General features: G+C 44.8%; 1 protein-coding gene across 7 annotated transcripts in view; it reads right to left on the bottom strand.

Annotated features, from left to right (window-relative positions):
- The window catches only part of rusc2 (RUN and SH3 domain containing 2), a 189403-nt gene that overhangs the window by 27690 nt on the left and 144098 nt on the right, over nt 1-17615 (bottom strand). For all 7 annotated transcript variants that reach the window (XM_072497089.1, XM_072497093.1, XM_072497092.1 and 4 more), the window contains 3 exons: nt 13210-13384; nt 11142-11247; nt 3794-3840 (listed from right to left, as the gene is read on the bottom strand). In XM_072497089.1, coding sequence (XP_072353190.1) covers nt 3794-3840; nt 11142-11247; nt 13210-13384 — 328 coding nt within the window. The remainder of the gene's footprint in view (nt 1-3793; nt 3841-11141; nt 11248-13209; nt 13385-17615) is intronic.

The following is a 17615-nucleotide window of genomic DNA, read 5'->3' on the forward strand; positions in this document are numbered from 1 at the left end:
GCCTGAATGCAGTTTTGAAAGTGCAGGGGGGGAATTTAAGAAAGCATCTAGGAGAGCAAATGTGGGAGCATGTGAAAGCACTAGCAGATAAGATTAGGGAAAATCCCAAGATAGCCTACAAAGTATATTAAGGGAAGTGGATAACCAGGGAAAGAGTAGAACCCATTAGGGACCAAGGGGCAATCTGCTGCGCTGAGCAGGAGGACATTGGTAGGGTTTGAAACGAATACTTCACAGTTGTCTTAACTCAGGAGGATGATAATGTAGGTACCTGATCAGTGAGAGGAACCATGAGGTCCTTGAACAATTTGACACTGGGAGTGAGGAGGTTGGGTGGCACCGTAGCACAGTGGTTAGCACTGTTGCTTCTCACACCGCCAGGGACCCGGGTTCGATTCCAGCTTGGGTCACTGTCTGTGCGGAGTCTGCACGTTCTCCCCGTCTCTGCGTGGATTTCCTCCGGGTGCTCCGGTTTCCTCCCACAGTCCAAAGATGTGCAGGTTAGGTGGATTGGCCATGCTAAATTGCCCTTAGTGTCCAAAAAGGTTGGTTGGGTGGGGTTACTGGGTTACGGGGATATTGTGGAGGTGTGGGCTGAGGGAGGGTGCTCTTTCCAAGGGCCAGGGCAGACTTGATGGGCCGAATGGCCTCCTTCTGCACTGTAAATTCTATGGTTCTATGAAATCCCTAAAGACGTACTTCTTAGGTGAATTGGACATTCTGAATTCTCCCTCAGTGTACCCGAACAAGCGCTGGTGTGTGGCGACAAGGGAATTTTCACAGTAACTTCATTGAAATGTTTAAGTAAGCCTACTTGTGACACTAATAAAGAGAGGAAATAATGTGGTTCCACTTTTCAAGGGTGGTAGAGATGAGACAGGGAATTACAAACCAATGAGTCTCACATCAGTAGGTAGGGAAATGATTGGAGAAAGTTCTGAAGGAGAATTTTTAAAAAACTTTAGGGTATCCAATTATTTTTTTTCCAATTAAGGGGCAATTTAGTGTGGCCAATCCACCTACTGTACATCTTTGGGTTGTGGGGATGAGACCCACGCAGACAAGGGGAGAATGTGCAAACTCCACACGGGTAATGACCCGGGGCTGGGATCGAACCTGGGTCCTCGGTACCGTGAGGCAGCAGTGCTAACCACTCCACCACCGTGCTACCCATCTGAAAGGGATAATTAATGTCCACTTGGAGAGGCTGGGCTTGGTCAGAGGGAGGTCATGCCTAAAGAGTCTGACTGAATTTTTTGAGGAGGTGATCGGGTGTGTAAATGAGGGTAGTGCAGTTCTCATGAAATCTCAACAATGCAGAAGGAGGCCATTTGGCCCATTGAGTGTGCACCGATCCACTCCACCCTATGCCCGTAATCTCATAATTTAATCTGTACATCCCTGGACACTAAAGCGCAATTTATCATGGCCAATCCACCTAACCTGTACATCTTTGGACTGTGGGAGGAAACCAGAGCACCCGAAAAAAAAACCATGCAGACACAAGGAGAACGTACAAACTCCACACAGTCACCCAAGCCCGGAATTGAACCCAAGTCCCTGGTGCTGTGAGGCAGCAGTGCTAACCACTGTGCCACTATACAGTTGAGATCATTTATATGGGAGACTGATAAAGAAGGTCACAGCACATGGGATCCACGGAAACTTGGCAAGTTTCAAAACTGGCTCAGTGATAGGAGACAGGGTGGTAGAAGACTGTCTGTGTGACTGGAGGCCGGTGCCCAGTGGAATACCACAGGGATCAGTGCTAGATCCCTTATTGTTTGTTATAAATATAAACAATACAGATGAGAATGTGGGGGTGGGGGGGATGATCAGTAGGTTTGAGGATGACAAAAGTTGGCACGGTGGTTAATAGTGAGGAAGAAGGTCTTAGATTGCAGGAAGACATAGTCGGGTTGTCAGATGAGCCGGTCACTGGCAGATGGAATGTAATCCTGGAAAGTGCGAGGTGATGCCAAGACCATAAGACATAGGAGCAGAATTAGTCCATTCGGCCCATCGAGTCTGCTTCACCATTCAATCATGGTTGATATGTTTCTCATCCCCATTCTCTTGCCTTCCCCACGTAACCCCTGATCCTCTTATAAATCATGAACCTATCTATCTCCGTCTTAAAGACACTCAGTGATTTGGCCTCCACAGCCTTCTGCGACAATGAGTTACACAGATTCACTACCCTTTGGCTGAAGAAATTCTTCCTCATCTCTGCTTTAAAGAATCCTTCAGTCTGAGGCTGTGTCCTCAGGTTCTAGTCTCCTACAGGCGCTGGAATGTGGCGTTTAGGGGCTTTTCACAGTAACTTCATTTGAAGCCTACTTGTGACAATAAGCAATTTTCATTTCATTTCACAAGTGGAAACATCTTCTCCATGTCCACTCTATCAAGGCCTCTCAGTATTCTGAGTACTCAGTATTCTGAATACTCGGGAGCACTCGATGAATGGCAGGACACTATGAAGGTTAGAGGAACAGAGGGATCTTGGGGTGCTTGTCTACAGATCCCTGAAGGTGACAGGACAGGTTAATAGGGTAGTTATAGCGGCACACAGGACACTTGCCTGTATCAGTTTTGACATAAATTATAAGAGTAGTGAGGTTATGTTGGAGCTGAATAAAACTTATGTTAGGCCACAGCTGGAGTACTGTTTCAGTTCTGGTCACCTCACTATAGGAAGGATGTGACTGCACTGGCGAGGGTGTAGTGGAGATTCACCAGGATGTTGCCTGGGATGGAGCATTTGAGCTATGAAGAGAGGTTGGATAGGCTCAGGTTGTTTTCTTTGGAGCAGATAAGGCTGAGGGTGGACTTGATTGATGTGCACAAGATTATGAGGGGTATGGACAGGGTGGATAGGAAGCAGCTGTTTCCCTTAGTTGAAGGGTCAATGGTGAGGGGACATAATTTTAAGGTGAGGGGCAGGAGGTTTGAAGGGTATTTGAGGAAACGATTTTGACCCAGAGAGTGATAGGGAGTCTGTAATTCACTGCCTGGGAGGGTAGTAGAGGCGGAAAACCTCACAGCCTTTAAAAACTACATGGCGAGCAACTGAAATGTCATTGCATTCAAGGCTATCGGCCAGGTACTGGAAAGTGGGAATATAGTGTAGATTTAGTGTAGTTTTGTCAGTGCAAACACGATGGGCTGAAGGGCCTCTTCTGTACTGTATGACTATGACTCGATGAAAAGTGGAGCTTCCAAATTCGCACCATTTTTTGAAATCATCTAATCTGGATTTGAAGGTGGTTTATGGCGAACCTCTCATATGATGCAGAACTTTAAACAGCTTTGAAACAGATTGGTGCTACCCCCAAATCAGAATTCTACCATGTACTGTACAGTCAATCTACAGTATACCTGTATGATACAGGTACAGTTGTCATACAACAGGTTTTAGTGGGACCCACAGTGCTATTTTCCAGTGTCAACTTCATTTTTAGAGAAATCAACTCCATTTCGAAGAGCTATATCTGGGATGAGGATGGGTGAAAATATTCTCCAGTTGAGCCAGCAAAGTTTTTCTTCACACCCAATGGAGCAACAAAGCCCTGCTGCGTACGTTCAAACCATACGGGACTTGGTGCTTCCTCCTTTATGCTAATAACGCCAACCACAGGATCTGGCATGGCACGGCACTAAGTGCGACAAGCAGATGAAGTTGTTTTGGTAGCCAAACAACTTAAAGAATTTCTAGTCCACCGTCATTAATGTTGTACAAGTGAATTAATAAGTTAAAACAATTCAAGCAAATGTAATTGTAATGTGAGCTTACCTTCATGATTATACAGGTGATTACACCAAAACTCCAAGGATCTGATACTGCAGAAGAATATAAAGGAATTATTTAAGTATCTTAAAATGGTACCCTCTGGCAGTTACTGCATAAATGTTTAGGCTAGGAATATAGTTTATTTATACCATGACTAACAGGTAGTCACATTTTATTGTGTCAGATTCTATGACTCAGCATATAACTGCAACACACAGAACATCTTTTAAAAAAAATAAATTTAGAGTACACAATTTATTTTTTCCAATTAAGGGACAATTTAGCATGGTTAATCCACCTACTCTGCACATCTTTGGGTTGTGGGGACGAAACCTACGCAAACACGGGGAGAATGTGCAAACCCCACACGGACAGTGACCCAGAGCCGGGATCGAACCTGGGACCTCGGCGCCAAGAGGCAGCAGTGCTACTCAATGCGCTACCGTGCTGCCATAAAACATCTTTTAAAGAAAAACATTTGAATCTAGTAGGAAAAATACTAAAAATTGTTTTTCAGCCAAATTAGAAAATAAATTATAATATCAGGTATTGGAGAAGGCCGGTTTAGCTCAGTTGGCTGGACAGCTGGTTTGTGATGAAGAGCGAGGCCAACAGCGTGGCTTCAATTCCCGTACAGGCTGAGGTTATTCATGAAGGCTCTGCTTTCTCAACCTAACCCCTTGCCTGACGTGTGGTAACCCTCAGGTTAAATCACCACCAATCATATCTCCCTCTCAAAGGGGAATGCAGCCTATGGTCATCTGGGCTCTACTTATTTGGAGGGAAAATGCAATGAAAAGGACAAAAATGTCATACCCAGTCAATCTGATAAGAGCAAACTTCAGAGCGCAATTGCAAATTTAGATAAACACTTTAGACATATGTCAATGAAAAGCACTTGAATGAATCCAAGATTTGAGATGCTAATTATGGGCGTGATTTGGTGTCGGGGCGAGGTCGGTGAATGCCGCGGATTTGCAACGCTTGACACGCTTTGCGAGATTTAACAGAGTCTTGCGAGACATCTCGATCTGGATCTCACCCTTAACTGGGCATGATCCAGATCACCATTAGGCTCATTTAAATCTGCGTTTGCGGGATTTCCCCTCGTCTGGGACCTAATGGCCGCGCCTGGGAGAAGTCATTGGGGTGCCATTAAGTACTGGCTTCTACAAACGTGGACCAGTCATAATGGTACCTGGATGATCTACCAGGCCATTAGAAACCTCAGGTGGTCGGGGACAGGGCAGGGTGGCACCCTGACACTCCCTCTTGCACCCGTGCACCTTAGCACTACTGTCACCCTGAAAGTGCCACAGGGTGCCCAGTTGGCACTGCGAAGGATCGGGGCCGGAGGCATGGGGGGGGGGAATGGCAGCTTACCAGGTGGAGGTGGATGAGTTGGTGTTCCCGGGAGTTCTCCCTGAGGTTTGAGGGGGGGGGGGAAGAAGAAGAGATCGGGGCAGCCAGACAAAGTGGCGCCCTAATCTGCGAGGAGCCTTTCTTACTGGGCTCGCGAGCAGGAAATTACTCTAAGTGCGGTCTTGGCGGAGAGAAACTCCCTGAAGCCCAAAAACGCACGATTAGCAGGGGGGTTTTCCATGCTGCAGCCACCGAGAAGCACCTCGCTATACGTGCCCAAAATCAGACATACATTTTTCCAGTTAAACCGTGTCCAAATGGAGGGACTGATGCCATGAATTTATAGCACTGGAGTCTAGCAGGAACAAGCACAAGTTCTTTAAAATGACAAAGCACATAGATAGTGTGAATGGAAGAACTAATTTGACGTTTTAATTCTGATCACAAACTCACAAGTGCATAAATGCTAAATTTAATGAATCGTTAGAAAAATACTCAGTGGACAAAATCTTTCTTCACTTTACGAAATGGTGGAGCAAGGCTCTGGAGGAATCTGTCGTGGAGGAAGAGGAACATGAATTTCATATAAAAACAGAACACTCTGGAATTGCTCAGCAGGTCTGACAGCACCTGCGGAGAGAGGAACAGAGTTAACGTTTCAGGTCTTGATCATTCTGTTTCTCTCTCAACAGATACTGCCAGACCTGGAGCATTTCCAATAATTTCTATTTTTATTTCTGAGTTCCAGCATCAGCAATACTTTGCTTTTGAAGTAATGTCAATTTGACTTGGAGGAGTGAGCCAGTATAGATTAGCAAGGAAGTATGATGACCAAGCAAAGTTTAGTTTGGCACAGATTGTGGGAAGTGACGTTTTGGATTAATTTATGAAGAATTGTAAAACAGGATGCCAGCAAGGTGGTCAGTGGCGACAATAGAGTTTGAACTGCAGTAGGAATGAACCAGGGACAAACAGAAGTAATCTTGGGCCAGAATTTTAAGCTCCTACAGAGCATGAAACCGCATAGGCAGGATTCCCTCCAGTTCCTACCCACGCTAAACTGGAAGCAATTTTATGGTGAGGCAGCCAGGCACTCGGCCTGAGGGGCCTTTTCCCACCCAGCTTCAGATGTGAAGTGAGGGGGGGGGATTTGTCTCCCTCAAAGGCCCCCATTCCACACATGATGCCACCCCCCTGACCCCCTCCCCCAAGATCTGCCCCCCAGTTGGTGTTACTCCCCCCCCCCCCATCAAGACACCCACCCCACTCTGCCTTGAGAGACACACTCAACCCCCCACCCACCTACACAATCAAATTGACCTGCAGCTCTTTGATAGGTATCTCCGACCCTCACATCATCAGTCAACTAACATGCCGCAGAATGTGAAATAATTAGTGGGAATGCACTCCCCACCAAATCTTCAGGTTGTGAGGGCAGCACGGTGGTGCAGTGGTTAGCACTGGGACTGCGGGGCTGGGGACCCGGGTTCGAATCCTGACCCCGGGTCACTGTCCGCGTGGAGTTTGCACATTCTCCCCGTGTTTGTGTGGGTTTCACCCCCACAACCCAAAGATGTGCAGGTTGGGAGGATTGGCCACGCTAAATTGTCCCTTAATTGGAAACAAAAATAATTGGGTACACTAAATTTTTTTTTTTTTTAAATCTTCAGGTTGTGGGACGAGAAACCCCACCAACTGAAAAACCCTGCCCAGGAGATTTGAAACTCAGCTCTTGGTCAAACAGGAATCAGAGGTCACGTAGCCTGGTTCAGCCTCATTTTGTAACCATGTATGGGAGTAGCAATCAGCTGAACATTGGTACTCCTAATGTCAATGGCTCCCGTCACAAACTCGCTGCTTCAGGCTGAACCAGCCTGTTTGCCCCCTCAGAATTTTGTTCAACCCATAGCTGAATTTCCAATTTTATAGCTTCTCCATCACAAAGGTCACTTAAGACTTACATCACAATTATCACCTGCTTCCACTCCGACCTGAGCCCACCAGTTGCAGTCATATATCTCTAGATTTGATCCCTTGCAACAACCTCACTCTCTCCATTCTGTAAAAATAAATGTTAAAAAATTTGCCTGCACTAACCTACTTGGAAGACCACTCCAGATGTTTATCTTTTAATACCTGAACAATGTAGTGACACAAATCCTGAACTTAACACTTCCCAGTTTGAATCCTTGTCCCTTATCTTACAATCATGAATTAAGTAGAAATAGTGCTCCAAGTAAACTTTGCTTATTATGCATAACATCTTCATAAGGCCCCTCTCATTCGCCTGGTTTCAGATTTAAAGAAGTGTTCTCAAAATTTTTCAAAGTCCAGTTAGTGGAATAAAGCCAAATATTGCTCACCCAACAAGTGTACACCGTTTCCTCTCTATCAACCATTCCATGTTCACTTCTAAGTTTTCCCTCATCCACCAACTGCCTTCAAGGAGAAATTTTACACAAATCTATTTCCAACTTTTATTACCATAGAATTCCTACAGTGCGGAAAGATGCCATTCAGCCCATCGGGTCTGCACCGACCTTCTGGAAGAGCACCCTACCTAGGCCCACTCCCCAATGCTGTCCCTGTAACCTAGAACTCCACCTAACCTACACATCTTTTTGGACACTAAGGGGCAGTTTAGCATGGCTAATGTACCTAACCTGCACATCTTTGGACTGTGGGAGGAAACCGGAGCACCCGGAGGAAACCCACGCAGACACGGGGAGAAAGAGCAAACTCCATAAGTCACCCGAGGCTGGAATTGAACCGAGGTCCCTGGCGCTGTGTGGCAGCAGTGCTAACCACTCTGCCACCATGCCACCCCTTGTGGCCCCTTATACTCTCCACGTTAACTCAATGCATGTCCCCTAACAACCTCATATGTCCCCTTAAACACTCCATATCATCTTATGCCCTTCAGCCACCCCCCATGCTCGCTCAGTTATCCATGCCAACTCATGATCCTTCCATTCCCATTCAGCCAGTATGCACTATGTACATAACCAATAAGCCATAAAGAAACAATCGTGAATTTCGAACAGCTGAGAGAAAAAAAAACACGCATTCACTAACCTTCCTTTGAAAAAAGAAACTACTGATTGATTGAATAATTGATTGATTGATGTGCATGCTTGGCTGAGAGTCCAAACCAATAATAGCACGAGCGCAGCAAGGGTTCTGTTTTGATAAGTGAAGTGAATTGTTTTTTTTCAAATAAATTTAGAGTATCCAATTCATATTTTCCAATTAAGGGGCAATTTTCCCACTACCCTCCTTTCCACCTCCCCCCCCCCCCCCCCCCCCCCCCACTCCTTTCCCTTCTGTTGGTACAGAGGCAAGGGTATTTGGTCTCTCCAGCGCAAGGTTAGTGCGTGTACCGTTTGTTTTTTGTACAACTGTGTTGTGAACAATTTTAATAATCAGAGTATCCTACCCGCCCTCCCCGTACGTTGGTACTGAGGGGAGGGTAACCTGTTTCTCCAACACAAAATTAGTGTTTGTACCGTTTGGCCTTGTATATTTTTTTTACTGTATTAATAAAAAGAAATGCCCAATTCACCTATCATGCGTATTTTTGGGTTGTATGTGTGTGTGTGTGGGGGGGGGGGGGGGGGAGACACACACGGGAGAATGTGCAAACTCCACATGGACAGTGACCCAGAGCCGGGATCGAACCCGGGATCTTGGTGCCATGAGACTGCAGTGCTAACCACTGCGCCACCGTGGTGCCAAGTGAAGTGAATTGTTAAGTTTGTTTTTGGTACTCCAATGGTCTATCTGATTGACCCTTCACGGCTCCTCTGAGGAGTTGGGGTGAAGCTGACCCGGCTCCATGAAAATTGTGGATGGCCAGACCAATGGAGCTGGCCAATGAGCTGGGAGTGCAGGGTTTGGGTCTTAGCCCATGCCAATGAAAATTGGGGGTGCCAGAAATGCAGCGGGAGTCCCAGAATCAGGTCCCACCTGCCAATTTTAAATGGATCTGTCTGCAAAAGTCCAGACCTTCCACTGTGGTCAGTTATCATCCTTCAGAGATTGAAAGGATTAGGTATAGTCCATTCCAGGAAAAAATGCAAATCGTTTGTATTGTTTTTTCCTGCATTCTTTGCAGAACAGAAACTGAAAGTCTTCAACATTATTCACAGTACTTTAAAAAAGTTATTTTATGGTTTCCCCTTCCGAAATGTTTTTTCCTGTACATAAAAGAGTTATCACTTAAAGTAAATTAATAATTGTCGTCACTAAACTTGAATGTTACATAAAACATAAGCATTAAGTTTCCAATGGCATAAATCAGATTATATGAGAATATGTTTTAAAAAATCAGTCAAAGCCAGGGCAGAATTTAATGTCCATCCTGTGGCATGTTTGGTGGTGGTGGGGCATTTAAGCAGGTGGAAGGGTGGCAGGTGGGGACTCTGTTGCCTTCCCGCCTCTGCCCCAATTAACTCATTAAAGCAAAGGCTTGTGGATGGCCTTCCTGTCCTGGTGCCAATTGAGGCCCTTATTAAAGCAACTGAGGTTGCTCACAGATTCCTGGGAAGTCTGTAATTCAAAGGCACTTAGTGCCTAATAAAGAGACCTGGCATACATAGACTGTGACCTGGGATCCAGTGACGATACTAGGCCTCAGGTGGGCGTTGGACTGGCAGCAGCCACCGCATCCCAAGTGGTACTTTTGTTCAATAAAGTTGCTGACCTTGGATTGGTCAGCAGGACATTTGCCTCCCAGGGATCCTTGATCCCAGGGAAGATCTGCCACTGTCCAGTTAAGTACTTGAATGGTATTTAATAAGAGAGGCCTTCACTAAAGGAGGTGATGTGGGGCTCTCACTGGCTTTCCAGCTAGCGAGCAACAGTCCCATCACCTCCAATAAATGCTGCCCAATCTGTGGCGGGATTCATAAGCGGCAGGATTCTCTGTTCCTGAGACTAAGTGTTGATGCCAGGGTAGGATTCGTGGACTTCCATTACAGCAAAAGTGGCAGCGTACCTGGACCGATTCAGCGACCGTTGAAGGGCTAGCACCGGTACCACGTGGAACACAATTGATTCCAATGAGAAACGGTGCTGGATTGGCGATTGACACTTAGCAGGCCAAGAAGTTGTAGCCACATATACACACTTCATTCCCCACACACACTATCCCTGCCAATAAGGTTGCGCTGGAGCACGTCCACATGGCTGATGGGTCGGCTGGGGCCAGAGAGCACCGAGGGAGGTGCTATAGGGGGACACCCATACAACCTGTGGCCCAAAATTCATAATGGGTAGTCAGCAGCATGCACAGCTGCATGGCTGCCTTGCAGGCTGCAGCAATGGTGTTCCGTGCCCATCGACCCCGACACCACAGCCCACCCCCTGACCACCCCCACTACTACCCCCGGTTCTGGCAGAAGCCCCCGACCAGCAGCACGACAGTCAGCAAACTATGGCGATGATGGACGCTTTCCAGCCCCTCTCTTTCCCTCAGCAGCCATGGTGCCTGTTTCACGATTTTTAAAAGCACAAGTGAACCTCGCCCTCGGGCATTCAGCCCATTGGAGGCGGAGAATCGCGGAGGTCCAAGAGAATATCGGATCAGGCCCGCTAATGATATGCCAACGGCGTTTACTGCATGTGCATTCTGGAACGCATTGACGCCGCTGTCGAGCCGACGGAGAATTGCGATTTGGCGTGAAATCGGCGCCAGCTACGACTTCGATGTCCGAAACAATTCTCCGCCCAATCGCGTTTCTCGATTCTGCCGTCGGCCGACAGAGAATCCCATCCAAGATTTCCTGGAAAATTTTACTTTGACTGTTAATAGTTTAAATAACCATTTAAAGGGGCATTTTAAATGAATGATTCAGCAACATTTTTAGCAATGTTCATTTCTGTTAATTTTCAATTTTCTTAAAACACACCCAAGACCAATATTGCCATCATTTTGAACACTGTTCATGCAACTCAACTTTGTTTTCAAGTTCTGATAATTACTACATACTTCAGAAGGCCAAAGATGAATGCATTAAATCTTGTGCTGTGGCTCGTTAACTCCGAGAACTCACTTATCTTGCAAAACAGATTGTTAAGTGCCTTGGTAGAAGGACCTGAAAAGATAACAAGATGAAGTATCAAAATAGTAATCGTAGGACAACACATTATATTTGGAGGATGCACTGTTAGCAAGTTCTGAAAGCGAGGTGAATTGAGTTAGAATATTGGCCCATCAGCTCTGGGATCTTGAATTTGACCAAAGTGTGGCAAAATTGGTCTAAAGAAATCTCAGTGTCTCTTCTATAACATTGGTTAAAGGTTTGCTATGAAATTTATTTTGTTGACAGTTTTACTCCATTTTTTAAATAATTCAAGAACAAAGCAAAAAAAGCTTGCCAGAATTTAGTTTCAATTTGACTTGCTCACTCTTCAAGACTATCCTGTTGTGTTGTCAAACAGGGTATGCTTCTCCCAATTTATGTTTTGACACATTAGCCAAATTGTAGTAACTGTATTTATATTTTGTTTCACACAGTACAAACAATTTGCAGTATTCATTTTTAAAGGGATATGGTGAAGTATGAAAATGACACTTTTGCCATTATTTATACAAACATGTATATATACTTGTACATATTTTTGTACATTTAATTTGAAGGCCACATTATTAAAGTCGCGAAATGTATAGATTCTACTTTCTGAAACAAAATTCATTGATGAGGTGAACCAGATGTATTCTGGTGTTGGAACATGGGGTAAATGAGGAAGCCAAGAAGCAGCTGCTTCTTACCCGAAGAGCAGCCCCAGAACCCAAAGGTGTGCAAGGAAGGTGGATTGGCCACGCTAAATTGCCTCTTAATTGGAAAAAAATGAATTGGGTAAGTTAAATTGAAAAAAAAAAATTACCCTAAGAAAACTGGAAGTTTAAATGCTACCTTAGAGGGTAAAATAATTGTTGTGCAAGATATGATCATTATTTTATTAAGTTGTATTGGAGACTGTACCTTGAGAAGGCGACCAGAGAAAAAGGACTTGGATGCAAAAGCTTGAATGATGGAAGTTATTAAAGACACTATACTATTCCCGGACCGATAGGTTTTACCCCCGGCCATGTGGGAAAGATGCATGCTTCATGGAGGCATTCCTGTGGCAGCTTGTGATACCACTGGAGCTGGAGGCTCCATGGCCCTGAGAGTAGACTGTTGGGAGGAAATGCCATCTCTACAGCCACAATGGGTGATCTGGAGGGCCATGTGTTTGGTCCCTCTAATTTTTCAGAAGGAAGATAACATTTAAAAGACAAGGGAATGGGGTGGGGAAGTGAGGAGAGGGAGAAGGCAAAAGGGGAAGGATGGAAGGTGCAGTAAAAAGTTGACAGTTGAAACATTCCAAAGTGCTATTAAATTCCAAGTGTGAAGTTGAGTAATAGTTATTATTCTACTCTGCCAATTTCTCTTCACAGAACCCATAGAATCCCTACACATTCACCCGGGGTGCTCTGGTCCTCCCACGGTCCAAGGATGGATTGGACATGCTAAATTGCCCCTTGGTGTCCAAAGGTCAGGTGGGTTTACGGGGATTGGGCTGGGCCTAGGTACGGTGCTTTTTTGGAGTGTTGGTGTAGGGATTCTATGATACAGTGCAGAAGGAAGTCATTCGGCCCATCAACCAGAGCACTCTAGCTTGACCCACTTTCCCACCCTATATTTGTAACCCCACTTACTGACCAAGGCCAATACACCTAACCTGCACATCCTTGGATACTAAGGCACAACTTATCATGATCAATCCACCGAAAATGCACATCATTGGACTGTTGGAGCACTCAGAGGAAACCCACGGAGACACGGGCAGAACATGCAAACTCCACACAGACAGTTAACAAAGGCTGGAATTGAACCCAGGTCCCTGACTTATTCTTGAGAAAGAATATAAGGTTACTCATAGCCTAAACTATTAGTCTCAATCTCGATTTCAGTTGGTGTTGTTGGAAGTCTGACCAAAATCGTTACCTGTAATCTGAGCGTTGAGTAAATTAAGACATTATATAGCTATTGCTAAAAGTTCTGTCATACCAAGCTGAGTGGAAGCCTCAATCACAGTCCATGGCAAATTCTTTCTTTGTCCTATGATCATATCCAGAATGTATGTCTTCAGCCCATCTTGAAGTACATTTTTCATTGCCGGGCACAGGTACTTAAGTACAAGGTGGCCCACATTGGGACTAACGGAACTGTTCCCAAGCTTGGCCTGTTAAAAAAATGAATACTACTATCACACTTCATATTTGCTATAGTCCAGGCATTATTTTTTTTAAATCCAACATATTGCTGTCAATACCAGTTGTACCTGTGCAAATGGGAAATATGACTTGGGCCCGTCTTCAGAAGCAATGCAATTAATTTTCAGCAAATATTTCACTTTCTCCTTTTTACCATTGATGCTAGGAAATATCAATGGGTGCATAAGAACTAGGAGCAGGAGTAGGCCAACTGGCCCCTCGAGCCTGCTCCGCCATTCAATGAGATCATGGCTGATCTTTTGTGGACTCAGCTCCACTTTCCAGCCCGAACACCATAACCCTTAATCCCTTTATTCTTCAAAAAACTATCTATCCTTATCTTAAAAACATTTAATGAAGGAGCCTCAACTGCTTCACTGGGCAAGGAATTCCATAGATTCACAACCCTTTGGGTGAAGAAGTGTCTCCTAAACTCAGTCCTAAATCTACTTCCTCTTATTTTGAGGCGATGCCCCCTACTTCTGCTTTCACCCGCCAGTGGAAACAACCTGCCCGCATCTATCCTATCTATTCCCTTCATAATTTTATGTTTCTATAAGATCCCCCCTCATCCTTCCAAATTCCAACGAGTACAGTCCCAGTCTACTCAACCTCTCCTCGTAATCCAACCCATTCAGCTCTGGGATTAAGCTAGTGAATCTCCTCTGCACACCCTCCAGTGCCTGTACGTCCTTTTTCAAGTATGGGGACCAAAACTGAGGACAATACTCCAGGTGAGGCCTCACGAACACCTTATACAACTGCAGCAAAACCTCCATAGTCTTAAACTCCATCCCTCTAGCAATGAAGGACAAAATTCCATTTGCCTTCTTAATCACCTGTTGCACCTGTAAACCAACTTTTTGCGACTCATGAACTAGCACACCCAGGTCTCTCTGCACAGCAGCATGATTTAATATTTTATCATTTAAATAATAATCCCTTTTGCTGTTATTCCTACCAAAATGGGATAACCTCACATTTGTCAACATTGTATTCCATCTGCCAGACCCTAGCCCATTCATTTAGCCTATCCAAATCCCTCTGCAGACTTCCTGTATCCTCTGCAGACTTCCGGTATCCTCTGCGCTTTTTGCTTTACCACTCATCTTAGTGTCGTCTGCAAACTTAAGACACATTGCCCTTGGTCACCAACACCAAATCATCTATGTAAATTGTAAATAATTGTGGGCCCAACACTGATCCCTGAGGGACACCACTAGCTACTGATTGCCAACCAGAGAAACATCCATTAATCCCCACTCTTTGCTTTCTATTAATTAACCAATCCTCTATCCATGCTACTACTTTACCCTTAATGCCATGCATCTTTATCGTATGCAGCAACCTTTTGTGTGGCACCTTGTCAAAAGCTTTCTGGAAATCCAGATATACCATATCCATTGGCTCCCTGTTATCTACTGCACTGGCAATGTCCTCAAATAATTCCATTAAATTAGTTAGGCATGACCTGCCCTTTAAGAACCCATGCTGCGTCTGCCCAATGGGACAATTTGCATCCAGATGCCTCGCTATTTCTTCCTTGATGATAGATTCCAGCATCTTCCCTACTACCGAAGTTAAGCTCACTGGCCTATAATTACTCGCTTTCTGCCTACCTCCTTTTTTAAACAGTGGTGTCACGCTTGCTAATTTCCAATCCGTCAGGACCAGCCCAGAGTCTAGTGAATTTTGGTAAATTATCACTAGTGCATTTTCAATTTCCCTAACCATCTCTTTTAGCACTATGGGATGCATTCCATCAGGGCCAGGAGACTTGTCTACCTTTAGCCCCATTAGCTTGCCCATCACTACCTCCTTAGTAATAACAATCCTCTCAAGGTCCTCACCTGTCATAGCCTCATTTCTATCAGTCACTGGCATGTTATTTGTGTCTTCCACTGTGAAGACCGACCCAAAAAACCTGTTCAGTTCCTCAGCCATTTCCTCATCTCCCATTATTAAATCTCCCTTCTCATCCTCTAAAGGACCAATATTTACCTTAGCCACTCTTTTTTGTTTTATATATTTGTAGAAACTTTTACTATCTGTTTTTATATTCTGAGCAAGTTTACTCTCATAGTCTATCTTACTCTTCTTTATAGCTTTTTTAGTAGCTTTCTGTTGCCCCCTAAAGATTTCCCAGTCCTCTAGTCTCCCACTGAGCTTTGCCACTTCGTATGCTTTTTCCTTCAATTTGATACTCTCCCTTATTTCCTTAGATATCCATGGTCGATTTTCCCTCTTTCGACCGTCATTCCTTTTTGTTGATATAAACCTTTGCTGAGCATGGTGAAAAATCGCTTGGAAGGTTCTCCACTGTTCCAAAACTGTTTCACCATAAAGTCTTTGCTCCCAGTCTACCTTAGCTAGTTCTTCTCTCATCCCATTGTAATCTCCTTTGTTTAAGCACAAAACACTAGTGTTTGATTTTACCTTCTCACCCTCCATCTGTATTTTAAATTCCACCATATTGTGATCGCTCCTTCCGAGGGGATTCCTAACTATGAGATCATTAATCAATCTTGTCTCATTACACAGGACCAGATCTAGGACCGCTTGTTCCCTCATAGGTCCCTTTACATACTGTTCTAGGAAACTATCGCGGATACATTCTATAAACTCCTTGACCGACCTGGTTAAACCAATCGACATGTAGATTAAAATCTCCCATGATAACTACTGTACCATTTCTACATGCATCCGTTCTATCTTTGTTTATTGCCTGCCCCACCATAATGTTACTATTTGGTGGCATATAGACTACTCCTATCAGTGACTTTTTCACCTTACTATTCCTGATTTCCACCCAAATGGATTCAACCTTATCCTCCATAGCACCGATGTCATCCCTCACTACCGGAGGAGGTAGTGGAAGCAGGGACGATAGGGACATTTAAGGGGCATCTTGACAAATATATGAATAGGATGGGAATAGAAGGATACGGACCCAGGAAGTGTAGAAGATTGTAGTTTAGTCGGGCAGTATGGTCGGCACGGGCTTGGAGGGCCGAAGGGCCTGTTCCTGTGCTGTACATTTCTTTGTTCTTTGTTCTTACTATTGCCCGGATGTCATCCTTAAATAACAGAGCTACACCACCTCCCTTACCATCCACTCTGTCCTTCCGAATAGTTTGATACCCTCAGATATTTAACTCCCAGTCGTGACCATCCTTTAACCATGTTTCAGTAACGGCCACTAAATCATAGTCATTCACGATGATTTGCGGCATCAACTCATTTACCTTATTCCGAATACTACGAGCATTCAGGTAAAGTACACTTATGTTGGCTTTTTTACCTCTGTTTTGAATGCTGAGCCTATCGTTGTGCAACATGTGCTGAAGAAGAGTTCGACAGAACATGGTTCCAGCTATATGTGTATAAATGTAAGCAAAAGTACTTGAACATTGGGTGGGAGAGGGGGGTTGGATTTTGCGGTCTTGTTTCAGGAGCTGAGATCAGCGGCGGGAATGGGAATTCCCACGCGAATCCCAAAATAATAATAATAATAGTTTATTGTCACAAGTAGGCTTCAATGACGTTACTGTGAAAAACCCCTAGTCGCCACATTCCGGCGCCTGTTCGGGGAGGCCAGTACAGGAATTGAACCCGCGCTGCTGGCCTTGATCTGCATTACAAGCCAGCTGTTTAGCCACAGGATTTCCCATTCCGATTGTCCCTGTCCTGCGCCAATGATGTAATGGGAATCCCAATAGTCAATGCTGGAATCCCCATTAGATCCCCATCCTTACGCTTGACAGTTCCCTGTACCCCCCCAACCGCATTAGATTGAACATTCACGACGGCCAGAAGGCATGCCAACATGAATCACAACGGTCCCCCCACCACATGCACCTGGTGAGCAGAACCCACTGCAGGCGTGAAGGTGAGTGCACCCCCCCCCCCCCCCCCCGCCCCCCCTGGGGGGGTCACAGTTCCCTGGCATTAAGGCACAGTACGAGGGGGCAGTTCTAATTTTAATTTTTTGCACCAGGGTGCCCCTAAAAATTAAGTTGCTGGTAAGGCAGGCTCTATCTGCGCCACTCTGCCGATTTTTGAGAAAATGCCATCCATTATGGTTTTTTTTTCTTTTCATAATCCTGGAAAAATAAACAATTTCTACAGTTTCCATAATGTTAAAAACACAAGCAAGAAAAGTAACTTAATTGCAGTGTTAATAAAGATAATAATAAAGAT

The sequence above is a fragment of the Scyliorhinus torazame genome, chromosome 3 (assembly GCF_047496885.1).
Source record: "Scyliorhinus torazame isolate Kashiwa2021f chromosome 3, sScyTor2.1, whole genome shotgun sequence".
NCBI lineage: Eukaryota > Metazoa > Chordata > Chondrichthyes > Carcharhiniformes > Scyliorhinidae > Scyliorhinus > Scyliorhinus torazame.